Genomic DNA, 23,837 nt, shown 5'->3' with positions numbered 1-23,837 from the left:
CTGTTGGGTTTAGGGGTGGGATTAGGTGCCACGCCTCCTTTTTAAAATCATACAATTTCGTACGACTGAACTTGTACGGATCTGTATGATTTAGCCACTAAACTGGCAAAACGTAAAATACTTACGTTTTCTCGTGAGATCAGGCTGGCTCAAATACTGATTAGATCGACTTTAAATACAGTGCGCACACACACACCTCTTTGCTGAGTCTTGTCTTACTGCTTTTGTGAACATTGCGTTTTGCCCTGCCTAGCCTAGTTTCTGACCCTCGCTTTTTGTTTGTTTTCGCTGCCTGCTGCCTGCCTTTTGATTATTCACCTGTTTTATGACCATGACTCTGGATTCCCTGTATACATCCGTTTGCTCCTGTGTTGACTGTTGTTTGCCTGACAATTCTTTAAGAACATGCATTTGAATCCGCACCCTTGTCATCGTCCCACTTCACATTACAGTTGCCAGTTATGTTCACATATACGAGGAATTTGTTTTCTTGGGAGAGCTTCTACAGTGCAACACATTGACCGAGACTAGACAAAAAAACAGAAAAAAAACAGATACATATATTTTAAAATTAGAAGTAAAGAGAGAATGCAAATATACAAATTGACAATTGTATGTAGAGCTATATTACTATATACAATGTTACATTTGCAGTTGTTATATGCAAATTGTCAAGTAAAGTTTGTTGTTAAATAAGTGTATCTGTGTATAATTCAACCCAAGCTCATTCTGGAAACGTAGCCCCGCGAACGTTTCTGGAGACCGCGATTTACGTGGCCGGAGGTACATAAAGGCCGCGTTTAGTTTTTTCCGAGCGAACGCTGCGGGGCGGTGTGGCGCCGCTCCGCCCCTCCTCTTCGCGCTCGCCGGCCGACGGCTCGCCTCCGAGTGGAGGGCTTTCCTGATGCAACCAGTTTGTCCGCCTAGCTCACAGCGTTGCGTCGACGGAGCGGAGGCCCCAGCGGAGGAGGAGGAGCCGGCCGCGGTGGACGACGACCAGGATCGAGTCCGGGGAACGGTGGTTCCGGAAATCAGGTAAGACGAAAAACGGAATCCGAAAAATAAGGGCGAGAATGCGGCGGGATCCGAAAACGCGGTAGAACTCGAAGACGAGGGCTATTGCTTTTTTCTTTTTTTTTTCTGGACGGCTTTTGCGAACCGTCGCTCGGGTTTAGGGAAGGAGGAGGAGGAGGAGGAAGAGGAGGGTGGCCGAGTCGGCCGATCCGGCGTCTTTTCGCGCAAGAACGGCGCGCGCTCCCGAGAGGCGCCCGAGACGCGAAAAAGCGCGCACAGCGGCTTCTCGCAGATCCCTGAAAAAAAAAAAACCGCTCGAATACTTACCTCCCGGGACGTAAATCGCGGTACGCAGAAACGTCCGCGGGCTACGTTTCCACAATGAGCCCTGGTTGGTATAAAAAGTAGTGTTGTTTGTTTCACAATTACTATCATCAAGTGTTCATGAGATGTATTGCCTGAGGTAACTGTTTCTGCCTCTGGCTGTTCTTGTGCACAGTTCTTGTAGAGTCGAACAGAAGATAAAAGTTCAAGCAGACAGTGTGCTGGGTGGAGGAATCCAGAGTGATTTTGACAGCCTTTCTGCTCACTCTGGATAAGTACAGATCTTGGAGAGTAGGGAGGGTTGTACCAGTGATTCGCTCAGTGATAGTCTCTCTGAGATAGCAGCATGATTACAATAAGTAAGATTCGAGACATGACTCGCCACAGATAATTTTATTTTTAAAGTCCCTGGTGACTGGCTGAGATCAATACCTTTCATTACATTTGGCTAGCTAAATCGATCTACTCCCAGCAGGGGGTAGAAATCAGGAGCCGTGTAATTTACTTCCAGAAAGAAGTTGAAATTGGGGAGCACGTAATTAGAGCTGTATTAGAGGATGGTGATCACCAGAATGGGGAAGTCCCAGAGTAAAGTGAGAAAATATGATACACCTGTGTTTTGGAATATGGACAAACTGTTTTACGCTGTTTTCATCTGTTCATCTGTCGTGCTCTCATGAATAATTAAGCAGCCGGCTCTTCTCAAGGAAACTCCGCTTTGAATAATAATGAGAAACCGACGCGTCATCATTGGACTTGCGGTACTTCGCTATGTCGCCGATTTTGAACCCTCCCCAAAAATCATTTTAAACCCGGAAGCTGAAATTAGCTGACAAAAGCTCAAAATTATCCAGTTTTCCCCACAATTAAAGCTGACAGATGCTAACATTGTCTTAACTGATGCTCAACACACACAAATCTGTTAATATATAAAAAAAAGTTCTCCAGGGTGTCCTGAACCTTTAACAATGGAGTCAATGTGAGCGTCCAGCCTGATCTCAAGAGGAAACGTAAGTATTTTACGTTTTGTCAGTTTAGTGGCTAATTCTTAAAAATTCGTATGAGTTCAGTCGTACGAAATTGTATAATTTTAAAAAGGAGGCGTGGCACCTAACCCCACCCCTAAACCCAACCGTCATTAGGGGATGAGCAAATTGACTAAATTGTATGAATTAGATCGTACAAATTCATATGAATAAATCTGCGGTCACACTGGGCTTTTCCCCCCATAGACTGCCATTCATACGCAAGCCAATGCATCAGACCGGAAACGCAGGGTCATGTGTTAAGTTTAGCAGGTCGCTGCGGTGCAAATTTCAAGCTTGGTGAACTCTGACCAGAAAATCGCATCACTTGACTGCGTGAAACCAATCATGGATCAAAACATAACATTTCTGGACAGAAATTTAAAACATGGAGGAATTGCTTGCTTTTTTAAATGTCTTATAAGCTTGTTTAATCCCGCCCCTTTTCGCAGAGCTGTACGACAGAATTTTGCAAACTCAAACTCTGGTGTGACCGCAGCTTTAGCCACTAAATCAAAAAAGTTACAAATTGCCTCGAGATTTTGTTGGAGCGTCCCACTTCAGGACCTGAGAGATGATGGTGCACAGGAACCTGAATGACTCCACTGCTGCCACAATGCTGTCCATGATGCTCAGGGTGCACTAACAACATATTATCCGAACCGTTCCCAGGCGCGTTTCCTCGTTTTGTTTGAGAAGTGTGAGTGCTCCAAATTGGGCTCAGGCACAGTTCAGGTGGCTGGTTCTGGCACATCTGGAGGTGTGCACGAGCGCAGTTCGATTGGGCTTTGGCACGGTATGCTTGTAGTGCGAGTGCAAAGTTCGCCTGAGCCTAAAACTGAAGATTCAACGTCACTTTTAAGGGACTGTTTTATGTGGATTTATTAAACATTCTTACTCCTCAATGAACGCGAACTGTCATAGTATTAAAGATGCAAACCCCTTGCTGCACGTCAGCTGCACCTTTAGCAAACCTCCTCATTCCTGCAGCACGGGGACTTATTGACAATTTATGAGCGTCAAAAGTTGTGGATCTGTTCAGAAAAAGATTTGACTGTGTGTGTCAGTGCATCCACAGTGCTGAGCAAGAGCGCTTCTCTTAATGTCAAACTGAACCATCGCATCATCGATGACGCAAGCGTGCTCAGGTTTGGTAGGTAAAGATGAAGTGTGAGTGCAGGCCGTCGGGGAAGAGGGGACAACCGTGCTTGCATCAGCATGATTCAAGGCGACAATGCCTAGTGAGAGTACGCCCTCAGTGGGGGGAGAACAGAAAGGTTTCTCCAGAAGTCCACTATCAACTCCACTGTTTTGAGCTCCAGGTTGTTGTGACTGCACCAGACAGCCAGCTCCTTAACCTCCTGTCTGTAAGCAGACTTGTCATCGTCCTGAATGAAGCAGAGTCTGCAGGTCTACATTGTTGTCTCCTCCCTCAACTCTTAGATTAAACCCAGGAAGTGTGTGATTGAGCAGCCAGCGCTCTGCTAGAACAGTCCATTAGTGTGTCAGGATGGGCTCCAGTGCACTGCCTCTCCTTCTCTGTGAGTATTTGATCAGATTCTCCACTCTTCTGCTCTTTAATACTGTTTTAATCATTCAGCTGAAGATGAGAGAATGATTGTGCTGTATGTTCTTGTGTTTATTAGTCAGATTCAGTGCTGATGTGTGAAGTGTTGATCAGATACAGCGCTGCAGAGATCAGCCATTTATCTGTGCTGTCAGTGTATACAATAGAGGCCACTGGACGTCAACAATATATACACACACACACACACACACACACACACACACACACAGTATCTCAATATTACTGGTTATACATTATATATATATATATATATATATATATATATATATATATATATATATATATATATATATATATATATATATATATATATTTTTTTTTTTTTTTTTTTTTTTTTTTAATTTTTTTTTTTTTTAATGGTACTGGTCAAAAGTTTAATAATTTATTTGAATGTTTTTTTAAAGGAAAATTATTCAGTTCATCAAGGCTACATTTATTGAACGTAAAAGAAAATGTTAAATTGTTAAATATTTATTAAAATGTTAAATAACTGCTTTCTTATTGTATGCAGTTTCAAATAAAATGATTATTCCAGACATTATTGCTTTTATTACTATTATCATTAATAACAATAATATTAATAATGCTGATGATAACAACAATAATTAATATTAGTGATTTCTGAAGGATCATGTGACTCTGAAGACTGAAGTAATGAAGCTGAAAATTCATCTTTAAAATCCCAGGAATAAAAGATTGAATTAAATGATGAACTACATTTATTTTACAGTGCAACATTTCACAATTTTGCTGTATTTATGATGAAATAAATGCAGCCTTGGTGAGCAGAAGCTTATTTTAACATATTTAACAATCATACTGACCCCAAACCTTTGACCAGTTGTGTATATATTGTTTTAAAAGCGAAAGTGTGCACTTTAATTTTGACACTCCACAGACATCAGAGAGGTCAGACTTTCTCATACAGAGCTTCATTTCAGTTGTCAGGTTTTGTAAAAATCTATCTAGTGAATTAATCAATCTATTTAAAAAACACTGGCTCGAATTCTGCATTATAGACATAAATTATAAAGAGAAATAACAGATGAACAGAGACTGCATCAGATCATGAAGCAGATCAATGTTGATCTTTCTTCCGGGCTGTCAGTGCAGTAATGAACAAAACAATAGGTCTTACACAACATATTATAAGATTAAAATATGGAAAAATTATAAAATTGTAACTTCGGTCAATTTTCCTAACGCATAAATGGCTCTCGTTAATATTTCAGCATGCTTTCACTTTCGTATTAGACAAGAAACGCACGTTTACTCGAAGAAATGACATCTCGCCCTACTCATAATTCTCTCTCTTAATTTAGCCATATATATGGCTATGGCCTGGGCGTATATATGGCCTGGGTCATTAGCGGGGCCAGACGGAATCTGCAGACATTTTTTGCTATTTCTGCGGAGAATTTTGGTAAAAATCTGCAGATTTCTGTGGAATTATTTTGGGAGTATCCAGTGGAGTATCATAACTTACTTCTTAATATGTATATAAAAAAGTAATAAAATTCAGATAAATAAATTTAGATTTACACATTTACTCAAGTAAATAAACAGAATTAATAATGGGCTAAACATCTACAGAAATCTGCGGAAAATCTGCAGAATTCTACGTGCGCAGATTCCGTGTGGGCCTAGTCATTAGTTTGTTGCATTTTGTTTTCTCACCACAATCAGCACTTAGACTGATTGATTTGGCGCAGATGCCTGTGCAATTGCTGAATTCACATATGCCAAACGAACCGAGCTAGCAGGGGACAGATTCTGAAACAAGCATCTATGTGTGAAAGCACCCTAAGATTGTATTTGCACGCAATTGACAGACAGTCACAGCCAAACTTTTGTGACAAGGCAGCACTTGCCATCGGGCAGTCCTTATTGTCGAGCCCTGCCTTATCTTTTTTTTTTTATAGTCCCTATGAAATAAACTGCTCGGAAATAACAAAGTGTGTGTGGGCGTGTGTGCACTTTGTGTTGAAGGAAGTCTGAGGTCAATGTTGTTGACGTATTTGTCACCTGCAGTGCTCAAAAAAAAACTAGGTGTGAAGACGCATATAACCTGCAAACCAACCCTTCATTTAGAATTGTAGTAATACTTTCACAATTTATTGTACAATTGCAATGCAAGCAGTTTTATATTAAAATATTTCACCAAAGAAAGACAAAACAAAAATAAAATATGTACAGGATGTATTTTGATGTCTCTCTTTAGTGAAATATTTTGTTCTAAAACTGCATGCACTGTAATTTTACTAAATTGGTAAGGGTTGGTTTTCAGTTTATGAGAATCTTCACACCTAGTTTTTTGAGCACTGCAGGTGACAAGTACATCAACAACACTAATGATCTCAGGCCCCGTTTACACTAGTGCGTTTTAGTTTTAAAACGGCATTGTAGAATGAAAACGATCCGCGTCCACACTCGTGTTTTACCCAGCGTTTCTGAACAGCTCTCCGTCCACACCAAAACGCTGAAAACGCACATCACGTAACCACACACACACTCTCGGGCAAGCACTCCAGCATTTCTACCCAGATGAGAGCTCTGCTTGTCGGACTGCTCATCAAGCATCTCCCGCTGGATCTAATCTCACTATATTTGCTAAACGTGATATTTCATTCATGTTGTTGTCTTTATCTAACGACATAGGCCAATTCCCTGACTTTGGTCATTGGAATCTATTAAGTTACTTGTTCACGGGTAAAATGTTTTGGTTAAGCGCAAAGATAAGTTAATGATTAATCCAGGTACATTGACTGATCGCTTGCCTTTATTTCCTACAATGTATAAACTTATTGTATGTTATACTTTTATAATTATCGATTATTAAAACTGATATTCAGCAAAAGAGAGGGTGTGTTTCTTATTTTCACTGAAATTGAAAGGAGGCAGTTGTTATCGGCTCCGTTTTGTTATAAATATCCACACAGTGAAGATGACGCTCATATATGCCGCCTCAACATTTCTGCTGTCTGTTAAGTTGCTAATATTAAAAAGAAAATAGGCAGTTCCTTAAATCATGTTTACATTTTATTGTTGAGAAAGTGAAACAACGTAGCCAAGGTGATGTGAAAGAAGTTATAAAGTACACAACCTAACACCAATGGTTGTCTATAAAAAAGTTCAACAAAGACTGTTTTTTCTGAGGAAACTTAGATTATTTCAGGTTTGTACCTCTATGATGACGCTGTTTTATAAACAATTTATTGAATCGGTTTTATCTTTGTGCATTGTAGCTTGGTACGGTAATCTGAGTGTGTCAAGCAAGAACAGGCTGAGCAGCCTGGTGAAGGTGGCAGGCAAGATCATTGGTTTTAACCAGACTGGTCCCACAGTAATCTACCGTAACTATGTTCTAAGGAGAGCTCAGGGTATCCTATGCACCCCGGATCACCCACTGTACTCTCTATGTCAGCTGTTGCCATCAGGACGTCACTTTAGGGTTCCTATTTGCAGGACAAATAGAACCAGAAATTATTTTATAAAGGTGGCCATTAGGTCATTAAATGAGTCCAGGGGGGAGGGGGATGTATCTACATAATGATGTATGGATGTTGTGTGGTAATATTTTATTAATGTGTACATGGAACTTCGCCTGTGTTATGGCACCTTGTTGCAATTTTAGTGTCCCTAACGGGATAATAAAGCTGAGTCTGAGTCTGAATAAGCTTATAATTCATGATATGGAGTCAAAAATGCTTGGTATGAGTTGCTGTTCTACTGGTTGTTTAATAGTAGAGTACTGTAGGGTCAAGATTAGCATGATATAAAAAATAAAAACATTTAAATAGGAATAAAAAAATCTGTAGACATTAGCCCCTTTCAAACATTAAGACCTTTCCGGTAAAACAGGCCCTTTAAAGTAAATTTGTTCTGGCAATTTTCTGTAAAGAGAAGTTGTAACATAAGCAGTAATTTGGCAGACTGCTGCTCTGTGTGAATGCTGAAGGAAGATTGCCGGAAAGAGCATGTGCACGTCACATTACATACTCTAGCCCAGGGGTCTCAAACTCGCGGCCCGCGGGCCATTTGCGGCCCTCAGTGCAATATTTTGTGGCCTGCACCGACACAGCCGTCACTGGCATTCCCCGCCCGCCATGTAAACAAAGGGGCGGGGATGCCGGTGATGTCACCACGCACCCCGCCCCTTTGTTAGACGCTGTGACGGGCGGGAAGTGTTAGGAGGGAACTCGCGCCGGCCAGAACTAAGGTAAGCTGTTCCTGCCCCTGCCTGCCACTTAGCTACCTATCTGCAGCCTGCCACCTACCTAGCTACAGCCTGCATCTTATATATATTATAGGTAGATACAGACTGGTACAGACTGATGTGACTGGAGTGGGGTGGGGGTGTTTTATTTATACATATATACGCCTTTTTTTTTGGTGAGGGAACGGAAGTTTTGAGTGAGTCTAGACAGGTCATCTTCAAGCCATACTGAGGGTCTCAACTGCTTCCGCTCTAAAGCCAAATGTGGTTCAGATTTGTGAGAAGAAGCGCTGTCAAGTCTCTGGCAGCAAGAAGTAGGCAAAAGATGCCATGTTCAGAAGAACTGTTCATAATCTTCACTCAATGTTCTATTAATGTTCAGGACACTTCATGCTCAGAAGAAATAATTAAAACTGTTAATAATGACATTTGAGGCCTTTTTTTGAAATCCCTTATGCGGCCCAGCCTCACCCAGACTTTGCCTTCTGCGGCCCCCAGGTAAATTGAGTTTGAGACCCCTGCTCTAGCCAATAAGAACACTAAAGATAAGATAAAGATAAAAGATAAAAAGATAAAAGCCTTTGAATATTTCTCAGAAACATTTAGTTGCTAGATGTTAGTCAGATAAGGCGGTACTTTCTTCGTCAGTTGAGGAAGTTCAACCTGCCAAAGGAGCTACTGAAACAGTTCTACACCTCCATCATTGAATCAGTCAGTGAATCTGCACATCAATAGCCCCTTTCACACATACAGACCTTTCCGGAAAATTACCGGCAATTTTCCAGAAAGGTGTGTATGTGTGAACAGGCCCTTTTTAAAAATAACGCGTGCACGTCTAGAACGTGCTGACGTCAGACATCTGCTTTAGCCAATCAGAACAGTCAGACGCATTCACGTTCGCACGGTTTATGAAAATAAAATCCTTTGAATATTTTACCAGACACATTTAGCTGCTAGAAATTAGGCAGATAATGTTTATATGTTCATCTTAATGCCAACTGTGTCAATATTTATCGATAAGATGCTCATGATAAGTCGTTGTTTGTTTACCTTGAAGCTCTGCTTCCTTCAGTTGCTTGACGTGTCGTGTGTGCCAGTGAAGCAGCTGGCGAGTGCCAGCACACACACATATCATGTACATCTCAACATGCGAAAGTGTTTCTCTGTTTTTATCAAAGATGTTTACAATACTGATCCATCCACAGAGTTTGTGATGTAGTCAAATGTTAAAAGCCGTTTAGAGCTCATTTCTGGTGAATGATGTCAGAATTTACTGCTATTTTGAAATGGTTGTGTGAATGCTCTTTTGCAGAAAAATTCTGTAACGTCCTCGCCTGTGTGAACAGCGCTTTTTTAAATTTAGCGGTAAAGTCGTTTCGTAAATTTTCTGGATATTTACTGGTATCACTGTGTGAAAGGGGCTATATATGAATTATTGTTTACACTTATTTCAAACCATTTTGCTCAGACTTCACAAGTATAATCATATCCTCCCAAAACATCATATAACTACAAACCACTTATGCTACTTCATTAATGTCTAAACCAGAGCTGGTCTTCATCACATTAACTTATGGACACACACGATCCGCCAAATGGAAAAAATGACATATGCACTTGAAAAGAAATGGAGTAAATGGCTGACTTTCTCCTCAACGGCAATATAATGATTTATAATTGAACATTTACATAATTCTAAAGATTAAGTATAATTGTGAAAATACGTTTGGCAACCTTTTATTATATTTTATTTTATACTTATTTATTTATCTATTTTGATAAGGTTAATTTAATGTTTTTATGCGTGTATGTATATGGATATACATGTGTGGAATTGATGTATTTGCCTATATAAGTCTGTATACATATGTATGTTTATGTATATTTATGTATATATGTATTATTTTTATTTGCTTGTTTTGTTCCCACTGGTTATATGTTCCTAAAAGAATAAATAAAAACTAAATAAAAAAAAAAGAAAGGAAGAAAATTAATCATGTTTGTGTTTCTTCATGCTTTTAGTGCTGATCTCCATCCTTGATTTTGGACTCACTGAAGGTACTGCTTTAAACTTTATTTAACAAATGTGAATAGTGGACATTTTTAGAACACAGCCTGACATGCTGAAGCTGCATAGTTAAAACCCCCTTGGTGTTTTTATTCAATGTTTAATTGTTATTAATGTATGTAGGATATTAGTTTTTAATGAATTTATGAAATATGATGGAGGCAAACATTAAAAGGGAGACCAGGATACACAGACACACTCTGTTCTAGACAAATAACTAATTTACACGTGAAAATTATGCTACTGTAGGTGTGAATGTGTGAATGAACGAGTATGCAAGCTAAATTTACAAATACAAATATGTTTAATTATCATAAGGAGTGTTAATGCAGCGGAGAGTCTGATATATGCATCAACTATTTAGATTTTTCTTCCATTTATTTGTATTTTTGATATTTATTAGTAATAATATTTATTACATTATATTATTATAATTATATTTATTATTATTATTATTAATAATATTATTATATCACAGTTAACCTCTGTGTAATAATTCTAATAGGCAAAACTGGTTCTATAATTAAACACCTTGTTTTAAACATTTGTAAAGAAAATCACAACTGTGGGCACTAGATGGCAGTAACAGACCACTTATAGTTTATAGTTTATTTTACTGCAATGTAGCAAAGAATGTAATGTAATGTAATGCATTTTGAATCCCAAATTGACATGAACTGAACACATTTAATGCATTTAAGATTAAATTTTGTCAAAGCTTGTCACACCTTTTACTCAGTAGATTTTTAAATTCTTTTAATAAAACACAAAATTATTAGTTTATATAGTTATATAGTTTTGTCATTTTTGTTGGGAAGAGCTAAAATAGCCAAAACTCATGAATGGATTGAAATATCTAAACCAAACTTGTTACACATATGCAAGAGGTTAATCAGAGGTCATAGCATGAAACTCATAGACATTGGCCACATGATGGCACTATACATTGTAAAATCACTGTATCTGTGTAACCATTTATCTGATTAACTAGAAATTTGACATGCTGTGTCTTTGTCTAAGGTGCCAAGACTCGATCTACACATTATATCATAGGGCTGCTTATACTGAATACTTTGACATAATTATGATCACTCAAAATGTTCATTAAATATTTGCCAATATGTAAAAAACCGAAATTGTTTTTTGGAGTGTTTAATCAAACATTTGTTAGCTCAATCTATAAACTTTAACACTCTGATCATATATTTCATTGTAGAGTAAACTACTTCCAGGCGACCTAACTGCTATATAACCTTACCCTGCTAAACTGCTTGACCCCCGTTAATTGCTGCTTGCAGCTATATTTATATTTATTATTATTATTATTATTATTATTATTATTATTATTATTATTATATTTATTTATTAGTAATATAAAATTATATTATCATTTTATTTTATTGAACCTTTTGAAGTTTTTTTTTTTTTTTGGGGGGGGGGGGGGGGGGGGGGGGTTAGTACACTTAAGCAAAAAATGTCAAAAAAAAAAAGGAGAAGTTTAGCTTTGTAATTTTTTGTACATTTTAGATAAACAAAAATGCTTTTAAAAGAATTGATAATAATAATAATAATAATAATACATTTTATTATTATATAGCACCTTTAAAAGTAGCATCTCAAGGCACTTTACAGAGAACATATGCAGCAGTAAAAACAAGGAGGAATGCAAACAAAATGCAATAATAAAAAATAATTAAAAACACAATATTAGGGGCGGCACGGCGCCTGGTTCGAGCCTCAGCTGGGTCAGTTGGCATTTCTGTGTGGAGTTTGCATGTTGGCCTGGGTTTCCTTCGGGTTCCCCCAGAAGTCCAAAGACATGCTCTATAGGTGAACTGGGTAAGCTAAATTGGCAGTAGTGTATGTGAATGAGTGTGTATGGGTGTTTCCCAGTGATGGGTTGCAGCCGGAAGGGCATCGGCTGCGTAAAACATATGCTGGATAAGTTGGTGGTTCATTCCACTGTGGTGACCCCAGATTAATAAAGGGACTAAGCCAAAAAGAAAATGAATGAATGAATGAATGAATGAATGAATGAATGAATGAATGAATGAATGAATGAATGACTAATAACGGTAATAGATCTAAATCATATAAAAGTAAAATATAAACTACCTTAAAAATGTTTTTTCTTTTTAGAGGGTAGAGAGTTCAACAATTTAGGTGCCAATGAAGAGAATGCCCGGTGTTATTTGAGCAGTTAAAAGATTAGCATCAGACAAGCTTAAAGCACATTCAGGAGTGCATGGGATTAAAAGCACAGATAAATATGGTAGTGTTAGACCATTCAAGGCCTTGTGAATCATAAAGTCAGCTGAAGGTGTGTTGGAGTCAAAATGACATCTATCGAGGAACTTTATCAATGACGTTGTCTGTCTACGGCAAATAGTAATTTTAGGCATCCAACCCACCCTGGCCATAGCCTGCTCACTGTCACGATTACCAGCGATCGTATTCCATGAGATCGCTGGATTGCACTAACAATAACCATGGACAACAAATCCGCCATTTCTGGACTACACTTTCATACATGCACTCCGGTCACACTCACACATGCTTCCTCATCAAGACTGATTACACTCGCACCACCTGAGGATTGTCAAAGACCGATTCCACACACTATTTAAGCCACACACACTCACCCATTCACTTTGCTGAGTCTTGTTCACTGTAAGTAACACTACAACGCGTTTCCCAGTCTTGTTATCCTGTGTACCGACCTTAGCCTTGTTAGCATCCTGTCTTAGTCTGCCAGCCGCCTTTTGACCTTTCGCCTGTTACTGATTACGATTCTGTATTGTCCTTACACACCTGTTTGCACCCGTATTGACCATTGCTTGCCTGACTACGAATAAACCTGCATTTTGGATCCTACCTCAGTTGTATGTGTCACTCCCTGTCGTTACACTCTCGCTCATGCCATCAGGCAGGCGTTACAGAAGCCTGAGGAGCAAATCAGTGCGGTTTCATGATTATAAGTCATTATAAGACTTTTAAATAATACCATTTCCTAAACATTGTTAAAACATATTATTGATAGCTAGTGTGAAATAATACATCAATAAATAGTTAATCTAGCATAAATTGTTAATATTACAACAAATGGTGAAATAGGTAAGTTATTCTCTTCAGAGATTTTTTTAAATTGGGTTATATCTTGTATAACTATATTTTTATGGAATTATAAAAGCTTATTTATCATGTTAGGATTTTATAGTGTTTGTATAGTGATGTTTTTAATGTTCTTGTTGGGTCTGTTGCAACGTAATTTCGTTCTGCATTACAATTTTGTCGTGATGTTTTGAATGACAAAAATAAAGGAAACTGAAAACTGAAACTGAAATCAATTCAAAAACTGACAGGAATCCAGTGCATATTTGGCTTAGACTCAATGGCTGTTTATTATTATTATTATTATTATTATTATTATTATTATTATTGCTAAATACAAGCTTCAAAAAACAGCTTTGTAAAGAATTTACTTTTTTTTTTTTTTTTTTTTTTTTTTTACAGATACAGGGTTGCATTAGTCACTTTGTTTTGTTTTTTTGACAGATATCCCCACACCTACAGTGACTGTGACACCAGACAGTGCTGTATTCATTAGAGAGACAGTTAATCTAAAGTGTGTGATTGAGTCTGATCACAGTGACTGGACATATGAGTGGTATAAAGACAGCAAAGACAGCTATTTACAGTTCTTTTATCATCACACTGTAAACGGAGACACTCTCACTATCAGTGGAGCTGATTGGTCTGATCAGGGTCAGTACTGGTGTAAAGCATGGAGCTCTGGAAGATTAATCACATCAAACTTCAGCTCTGAGGTTCATCTCTCAGTGAAGGGTGAGTTGAATATCATCGTCCTCCAAATCACTACCAGTCAAGAGATAACAGTTTTAAACAGCACACTCACACATGTTGTTTAGCTGGAGATGCTAGATTATTACATCCTGTAAATAGTAGAATTGGATCTCATTTTCATTCTAGCTATTGAGGTTCCAATTCCGATTCTGCTTATGGAATCCGGTTGTTATTGATTCTCAGTTCCAATTCCAATATCTTTTGAAGTGGTGGGGAAGAAAAGCAAACACTTGGGAGACTTCCTCAGAGATTTTGCTCCATATTAACATGATAGCATCAAGCAGTTGCTACAGATTTGTCTCCATGTGTCCTACCGTCCAAATGTGGCAGCAGAAATGGAGACTCATCAGACCAGGCAACATTTCTCCAATCTTTTATTGTCCAGTTTTGGTGAGCCTGTGTGAATTGTAGCCTCAGTTTCCTGTTCTTAGCTGACAGGAGCGGCACCCGGGGTGGTCTTCTGCTGCTGTAGCCCATCCGCCTCAAGGTTGGACATATTGTGTGTTCGGAGATGCTCTTCTGCAGACTTTAGTTGTAACGAGTGGTTGTTTGAGTTACTGTTACCCTTCTATAAGCTGGAACAAGTCTGAGCATTCTCCTCTGACCTCTGGCATTAACAAGGCATTTGGTCACCCAAAAATTGGGGCAGGCTCCAGCGGAAGTTGAAGCAAGCAGAGAGTAGCGGAGATGGGCTCACACTGGAATAAAGAATAAGAGAGAGAGAGAGAGAGAGAGAGAGAGAGAGAGAGAGAGTAGAGTCATTCCCACACTGAAAAGAAAGAGAAGGTGGAGTCATGCTGAAAATAAGGGAAAGGAGGAAAGACAGTGGCGGAGTCATGCTTGCGCTTAAAGGAAGGAGTAGGAGGAGAGAGTAGCAGAGTCATGCTCATGCTGAAAAGAAAGGTAAGGAGGGGAGAGGGGCGGGGTTGTGCACACTCTGGATAGAATGGGTAGGAGAAGAAAGTATCCGATCCGTGCTCACGCTGGTGTAACGGAGGCCAGCTAGTGGGCCAGCTAACTCCTCTGACCTCTAAAGGTGCTCTAGACGCTAGAGGCCATGGTCTTTAGCCTCCTTGGTAGAGCAACCAACTCCCATGCGGAAGGTCGTCGGTTCAATCCCAGCTCGGAGCGGGTTGGGTGGTGTAGGACCGGCGGGGTTACATTGGTGCCGTGACCCGGATGGGAGTGAGGTTTATGGGGGTGAGTGTAACGGAGGCCAGCTAGTGTGTGCTGTGCAGGTAAACCTCACTCCTCTGACCTCCAAAGGTGCTCTAGCGACAAACGCTAGAGGCCATGGTCTTTAGCCTCCTTGGTAGAGCAACCGACTCCCATGCGGAAGTTTGCCGGTTCGATACCAGCTCGGAGAGGGTTGAGTGGGTCTGGCATCAGACAACCATCATCTGAGGGTCTGTATTTGTTGTTGGTAGAGCCCTTTTTGGGCTTCTGTGGTGGCTGTGCTGATTCTAAATGAGTCACTGGAAAATGCTTCTGGGAGAAAGCCTGAAAGGCGGAGAAGGTCTAAAGTTGGAAAATAGGATCAATCACAAAAAGGACATTGCATATATATGTTTTCAACCTTTCCTCCTCTGTATGTCTTTTGCAAACTCATTTAGTTTTGCTCTGTTTGATGAAGAAAGAGAGAGTTTCTTTATCCAACAAAGCTAGATCTGAGATGATAGGGGATGTTTGGTTCGGGATTTGATGATATGGTGATTTTTGAAGCATCTGAGGAAGCCACAAAAAAAGCAAGGGTGAACATAGTGTCAAGAGTACGAGCTGTATGAATGGACCGGTACCTTTGTGGAGGGTGAATATATATTTATAGAGAATGTTTAGGGTAATGGGCTGTCTGAGAGGGAGGGCTGGGCTTTTTGGATAGCTATGATGAGAAGGGTGGTTTGGGAATCAGCTTTTTGATTAGATGGAAATCTATAAATTAATTTGTGGAAAAATTGGACTCCGCTTATATAGCTTTTTATAGCACTGGCTTGGAGATCCTTTGTGATGTGAAAATGGGAAATGAATTAAGTGATAGAGAGGAGAGAAGAATCCAGAAAAGGTGATTTATATTTATATTTATTAAGTGCTTGAATGTATTTCAAGAAGTGAGATATGACTGGATGGTTACGGGCAAGATATGTGGGAGATGGAGGTTTCCCGAAGTGATGGTTCACAGAAATATCAGTTCCGAATAGGGAGGGACAGGAGTTAGATGAGGCTCCACATCTTAAGCCAGCTACCACATTTTCTGTGAGAATCTGTTTTTTTTAACTGAGTTGAGGAGGATCCATATCTAGAGCATTGAGTTGCACAGGGATGGGTGTTACAGTGGACAGGGTGTAAGGGGATGAGAGGAGAAAAAAGGTGTAGGGAGGGTGAGGTGCTGGGGCGGGTCTGTGCTAAGAGGAGGCTTGAATAAGAGTGCTGGATGATAGGATGAAGAATGAAAGAAAGAGGGAATGTTAGGAGGGGGAAATTAAACAAAGGGGGGGTTTTCTCTGGGGTTGGGGCTGTTGGTGAGGGAGTGTGGTGAGGAGGGTAGTATGCACTGGGGCTTGGGTGGGTTTGGTGGAATAGGTAAGTTTTGAGGAAGTTGAATCTAAAGAGTATTTGTAGCTGGCTGGGAGTAGAGGGCTGATGGTGGAGCTTGAATGGGGGGTTGGTGGCCAGGAAAAGGGGGGGAGGTTTTGTTAAGGCTGGGTGATGAACTAAGGGGAGTTTGCATGGAAATGTCTGGGTGTTAGTTGGTTGTTGATGTAGAGAGGGTGGTCTTGGAGACGCCACCTGGAGGTAGTGCGGCTGGTGCATGACTTCTTCGGGTTGTTGTTGTTTAGAATGATCCGAGAGAAGAAAAGAAGCAAGTGGATCGGTGGCCCCTTGCATAAGCCTCAGGCTCTGTTTGAATCCCTGGCTAGGCTGCATAGCATTGAGCTGCGGCCAGACTCTCAGGGAGAGTGAGGCTCTACACTGAAAACCCTAATTAAACAATTAAGTAAAGTTGACTGAACATAACTTAAAATTTTGCATTTTGGTGGTATCACTTAAAAATATGAGTTAATTTAACTTATGTACCATGAAAATGCAAAAAACTTAAGATTTCAAGTGTAGTGAGCTCAAAATCATAATTAATCCTTTGGGAAAAAAAATAGGCAATTTTCACAAATGTTGTCTTGACTGTTAAATTCTAATATGTGCAACCTTTTTTGTACAAGATCTTTTTTTTAATCAGAAAACATGACTTCAGATATATTTATTCATCATAATGTGTATAAATGGCTACGTATTTTTTTATTTAAAATTTATTTTAAAATATTTTATAGTATATTATTACACACACACATATACATACCATATATATATATATATATATATATATATATATATATATATATATATATATATATATATATATATATATATATATATATGTATATATATATATATATATATATATATATATATATATATATATATATATAAGGTATGTATGTGTGTGTGTATATATATATATATATATATATGTATATATATATATATATATATATATATATATATATATATGTATATATATATATATATATATATATATATATATATATATATATATATACATACATACATACATACATACATATATATATATATACATACATATATATATATATATATATATATATATATATATATATATATATATATATATATATATATATATATATATATATATATATATATATATATACACACACATACATACCTTATATATATATTTTATAATAGGCGAGTGGGTGAATGAAGAAGAGATTCAGTTGTGGTAGAGGGAAGTATGGTTCCTTGGAGCTACTTCAAACTGTTTTTATTGTGAAATATTAGTTGGTAAACCTTGCGTTTAAGATCAGCCTAAGGGCTTCCTTATTCAGTTTGCCAAACTTAGCACTAAGTTTGGTGAACTGAACAATTCAAGTATAATCTACTTAAGTACTAAGTTTGGTGAACTGAACAATTCAAGTATAATCTACAAAACCGGCAAGTTAAATAGACTCATACATGCAAGTTTTGGGAGACTCCATTACTCAATTAAATTGAGGCAACGAGTTTACTCAATTAATTTAGCTCAGTCAACTTATTAGGGTTTTCAGTGTAGGTTATATTATCGGAATTGATCACGAATCAACTGTGATCCATAACACCCCCTAGTAAAAAGTGATAACACTTGGACATTATATAATTGGACCAGTGATATGGACGTTATATAATATAGTACATTACAAAAAATGTCAAATTAAAGGAATCATCTAAAAACCTAAATTATATTAATAAAATGCTAATGTCACTTAATTGAGTTTCAAGTATCTTGATTCTGTCTATTTGAAGTACGTTTGATCTTGTTCAAGAGTCTGTGAAAGATGAGAGAATGAGATTGACTGATGGATCAGTGCAGTGGCAGCAGTAACGTCCATTGAAGTGAAGAAGAAGCTGAGCCGAAAGGCAAAGCTCTCGATTTACCAGTCGATCTACATTCCTACTCTCACTTATGGTCATGAGCTGTAGGTTTTGACTTGAAGATCTTGGATTAAACCTACTCAAATGGAGCGGACAAATACCTAGAGATGTCCAATTGTTTTAATAGCACATCCCCTTTACATCCCTCTCAAACCACAGTTTGGTAAACACTGTTTTATATGACAGAAACTGTGCAGAGATCAGTGGTCTTGATTCTTGTTTTAGAGAATGTCTGACATACTTAAGAAAAAAAAAGATCTGACTTTGTGTTTTTAAAACTTTCCACATACAGAGGACAATGTTGTTAAAATGATTCCAACTATCAGATCCAAGCAAACAACATTTAACAAATATTTTGACTGAAAGTGCTGCTTGAGTCACTTTGTTTTTGTCTTTTCTTTCTCCTCAGCTTTACCCAGATCTACAGTGACTGTGACACCAGACAGTGCTGTATTCACTGGAGAGACAGTCAATCTGAAGTGTGTGATTGAGTCTGATCACAGTGACTGGACATATGAGTGGTATAAAGACAGTGTAAAGTTACAGTCTGATGGTCATTACACTATAAACAGAGACACTCTCACTATCAGAGGAGCTGCTGAGTCTGATCAGGGTTGGCACCGGTGTAAAGGACTCATAGATAGGAGTTCAGTCTCATTAAAAGTATCTTCTCTTTATCTCTCAGTGAATGGTGAGTTTAATATAATTTGTCTTCAAATCAGTCTATAATTAAGTTCTTTGCCTTTTTTTTGTTGTTGAAATTTGATTCTAATTTTGGCCTGCACTGATTGTGAAAAAAACAATAACCAAGATAAAAAGAATATTGTGTAATACAACTGTACAAATAAGAATAGATAAAATAATATTTTTAAACAGTGTATTTATTTGCAATCAGTGCATTTACTGTAGATTAGTGGTCAACCGATATATCAGACTAGGCTTTTTTCAAATAACGACATCGGCCAATACAAATTTAAATTTGCCAATTTCCCATTTTTGAGGGGGACTTTTAATTTGATGGTGCCTAGAGCAGCACCTTTTTCCTCCCTTTTGCTCACTGTTGTCATTTGGTTTGGTCTAATAATGATAGAATTCTATCTAATAGTCAAATAGAACTGTTTAAACAAGTGAAGTTTATTAATAAACTAATTTCAAGAGGATCATGTGTTTATGATTGCTCACAGCTGGTCCCGCATTAGTTGACACATGATTCACCAATCAGACGAATCCTAACTCACTATAAATAACCAGTGTTTCTTATCTTCTCCTTGAAGAATCCCCCTAGCTACCCCTACACCCCTTGTACTGTTCTCCAATTGGTGTTCTTAACCAAAATTAGACAGCCAGCCAAACTCCTGTCATAAATTACATGAGAGTCAGGATACAGCATTCTAGCTCCGTTTAATAGAGACTCTTGTCAAATGTAGTCATGAACAAGGGAGTGAAACTGAAAATAGATACAAAAAAAATACATTTAGGTGAAACTGTAGCTTGTACATGGCTAACATAACAATTACAATCAAATAGAAGGTTTAGGTCAACAATCAATTATGAATAAACACAAACCCACTTTTAAGATGTTTACATAGAAAATATAATGACTTACAAGCAGTTCTTGCCATGGAGAGTATAGAAAACAAAGATTATTGCAGCAAAACGATCTCCTCCGTGTGCTCCAACATATTCAGAAACTTCCTGGTTCATACTGCAATACTAAGTAGACCACTAGAGGTCGCAATAGTACAACAAGTCCCACTGGGCAGAACACCCCTCCTTTCTAGATTGAGTGACACTGGGGCTCAGTAATTATCAATGTTGCCTCACAGCAAGAATGTCACTGGTTAAAGTCCCTACTGAACCAGTCGGCGTTTCTGTGTGGAGGTTGCTTGTTCTCCTCGTGCTTGCATGGGTTTCCCCCAGGTCCCTCGGTTTCCTCCCTCAGTGCAAAAACACGCAACCTAAGTAAACTGATCATACCAAATCGGCATCATAGTTGAGTTCTAAGCCGAATATGTCTCTTTACCCATGCCTATATCTGTCTTTAGCCAGAAACAAGTCAAGGGAGTTCATCGAGGTCTACCTGAGCTCAAACTCCCCTCTTGTCCTGCTAATGGGAGGGAGCCCAGGTCTCAAGGATCTTATAAGCTCAGAGCTCTCTCCCAGGACAGCGTGCCAAACAAGCTTAGTTTGAATTCTTCAAAATTCTTAAAATGTATAAAATAAGTATAACAGTTGTTTATTTAGTAGGCCTAATAATGCAAACAATACTTTCTTGTTTGCCAAAAGCATTCAGCAAATACACATTTATAACATTTAAAGGGGTGGTCCACTATGATATCATATTTGAAACTTTAGTTGATGTGTAATGTGTAGAAATAAACAACACCTCTGAACGCAAGACACATAAAGTTCAATGCAAAGAGAGACATTGGCTTTTACAGAGTGAGAGCATTAAAAAAAAGCATAAATTTGAGATGAATCACAATAGTTTTTTTTTTTTTATATGCTTGACTCTGGCTGAAGTGTGCATTGTTTCGTTAAATGTGAATGGTGCACCAAATTGCACCATTGAAGTAATTAAACAGAAAAACATTGATTTATTTTTAGTCAGGAAATGCACAGTGATGTTAAAAAATAAGTTGATTCGATGCAATAGTATAACACCACACTTAGTGGTGGTGTGGGCATTTTATTTACTACAGGGTATATGCAGGAATCCTAAAGGTAATTTCAATACCTTTTTAAGACTTTTTAAAGACCTTCTCAGAATATTTTAAGACCTCATCGCCACTTCAAGTTCTAATCAGTATTAAACCTTTAACTTAATACACAATTGCTAATAAACAGTTGTTAACAGTGCTAAATCAATGGAGCATAACCATGTAACAGAACCCCAATAAGCTCAGAAAAAACAAAGCTTAAAATAATTTATTATGCGGTTGTTTTCAGCGACAGGCTTCAGCCACAGTTTAAACTCTCATATCCCCAACCAGAAGTACGCAAACTTACATTTCCCCATTTTGCCGCCTGTTTCGCTCTATGAATTCACAACATGTGGAGAGCTTCACATCACCTTCCCAAGTTAGTGGCAAGTTACATGACATCACCTGGATGGAGGAGTTTGGTGCCCCGGCCTGAACCAATCGCGTGGATAGAGCACGCCGTTGTTAAAATTAGGAGGAAAATAAATATATTTATGCTTTTTTGGAGTCAAACATTTTGGACAACGCTTGAAAAAAATGAAAGACCTCTTAAAAACACAATTAAGACTTTTAATATCTTTTAGGGCCTTCATTTTCTCATAAATGATTAATCACCTTTAAATATTTTTTAAGACCCTGCGGACAACCTGTACTAAAAATCTTTGCCCTGTCTCGTATCAAGTTGATGAGGGGAAAGGAAGACTTTTAAAAACAAGAGCCACCTTTGAAAAATACACTCTACAAAACTACAATACTAAGATATATCTTTTTCTAGGTGGTTATTATAATTATAAATTCTAAGTTATTAATATAAATGATTTTTGTGATATTTGGAGGCATTTTCATGAAGGGCAGAGACAGAAGGTTTTTTAAACACCATTTGAGTACATTTAAAAGCCGCATCTGTCACCGACTCGGTCCCAGTCATTCCCCTCGCTGGCCAGCAGAGGTCACCATCCCAGGACTTCTAACCATTACATCATCCATCTACACTGATAGCATACACACCTGAAGCGCATCCAGTTAATCACCCACGCTCACGCTTATAAGCAACTCACATGCACTCACTCATTGCGAAGTCTTGTTCTGCCCCGGCTAACACTACCTAGCGGTTCTCTTCTCTGCCTGCTTTCCCGTTGCTTGCTTGCTTGCTTGCTTGCTTGCTTGCTTGCTTGCTTGCTTGCTTGCTTGCCTAGCCTAGCCTAGCCTAGCCTAGCCTAGCGTAGCCTAGCCTAGCCTAGCCTAGCCTAGCCTTGTTCTCTGACCTCGTCTTGCCAGTCGCCTGCCTTGTACTCCAGCCTGATTACCGACTCTGATTCTAGCCGCCTGCCTTGTACTCTAGCCTGGACCCTGACTCTGATATTCGCCTCCTGCCTCTGACCCATGCCTGAACATTCATACTGTGATTACCTGCCGTTGATCCTTCAACGTAACACGATTGTGTTTGATGTGAGTTCGCACACGCATTACATCTGTGCGCTTGTATTTAATAAACTGCGTTTAATAAATTTACTGCAAATGGATCCCTCTTTGTCAGCCCCTTTGTTACAGCATCCCTTCTCCAGTCAGTTTCTCTGATCAACATAGGATTTTGTGTTCTCTCTTTTAAAATCAAGTTAAACCCCTCAGTGCATATCAGCACTTCAATCTATTGTGTAATACGGATTTTAATGAAGTGTTTAAGTTTTTTTGGGGGAAGATTTAATTCGAGATTGAAAACAATAATGGGTACTGCCAAGAGTACACTCGTAATTTCACCAAAAAATTAAATGGTTCTATGGTACTTGAAAAAACAAATACAGGGCGGGAGTGGGACTCCTTTTCAGCCCTGGAGTTTCAAGCCTCAGACCGGCCTACCTCAGTTCACGACTGACTATATTAAAATAAGGTCATTTCCAATTCAGTTTCTAATGACACTATCACGTCTTTTTTTGAGAAAACAGCTGCTTTAGAACTTCAAATGTTCAACAACCCTCACAGTATTATATGTCTTAACAATAAATATGAAAAAAATAAATTACTCAAATGAGGATCAAACCCAAGTCAGTGGTGTCGTAACCTAATGTGCTAACCACTAGGCCACAACAGCTGTACATTGAAAGGTAACTCATCTGAGTTATATCATCATTAATCTGCAGGCTGCATCTTGCTCACAAGCTGCGAGAATATAGATAAAAAGAGTAGAGCTGCGGTAAAATAATGAATAAGAAGACTGTGGTCAAGTAAATAAATTAATTAATTTAAAAAGTGTGACTGCTGAGAGCAACAGATTCTTGAGCTAGGGACACCGGCCCTCACGGCCAAAAAAACGGACCGGCCCACCGGGAATTCTCCCGGTTCTCCCGATTAGCCAATCCGGGCCTGAACAAATATGTTCTGAGGTGGTACTTGGTGTAAAACATTTGAGAACCACTGCCATATAGTAAAATGTTATAGTTTATTTTATGCCATAAAAGCAACAACTCAAGCAAAAACATCATAAAATAGACTTGAGTGAGAGTTCATTACAGAGACAAGCTTTGATAATGAAGAG

General features: G+C 38.5%; 1 protein-coding gene and 1 long non-coding RNA gene across 2 annotated transcripts in view; one reads left to right on the top strand and one right to left on the bottom strand.

Moving 5' to 3' along the window:
• The first annotated feature begins 3,859 nt into the window (after positions 1–3,859).
• The window catches only part of LOC141375270 (basement membrane-specific heparan sulfate proteoglycan core protein-like), a 43,614-nt gene continuing 23,636 nt past the window's right edge, over positions 3,860–23,837 (top strand). The window contains exons 1-4 of the mRNA XM_073907967.1: positions 3,860–3,904; positions 10,190–10,225; positions 13,791–14,081; positions 19,012–19,293. Coding sequence (XP_073764068.1) covers positions 3,874–3,904; positions 10,190–10,225; positions 13,791–14,081; positions 19,012–19,293 — 640 coding nt within the window. The 5' untranslated portion in view covers positions 3,860–3,873. The remainder of the gene's footprint in view (positions 3,905–10,189; positions 10,226–13,790; positions 14,082–19,011; positions 19,294–23,837) is intronic.
• LOC137496141 (uncharacterized) lies at positions 19,987–20,304 on the bottom strand. Its single transcript, XR_012383049.1, has 2 exons — positions 20,209–20,304; positions 19,987–20,049 (listed from the first exon to the last, which is right to left on the bottom strand). It is a non-coding gene; the product is annotated as an uncharacterized lncRNA (long non-coding RNA).

This window comes from Danio rerio, chromosome 7 (genome assembly GCF_049306965.1).
Source record: "Danio rerio strain Tuebingen ecotype United States chromosome 7, GRCz12tu, whole genome shotgun sequence".
Classification (NCBI taxonomy): domain Eukaryota; kingdom Metazoa; phylum Chordata; class Actinopteri; order Cypriniformes; family Danionidae; genus Danio; species Danio rerio.
The sequence above is the reverse complement of the archived record's forward strand: the minus strand, read 5'-3'. Positions and strand labels throughout refer to the sequence as shown.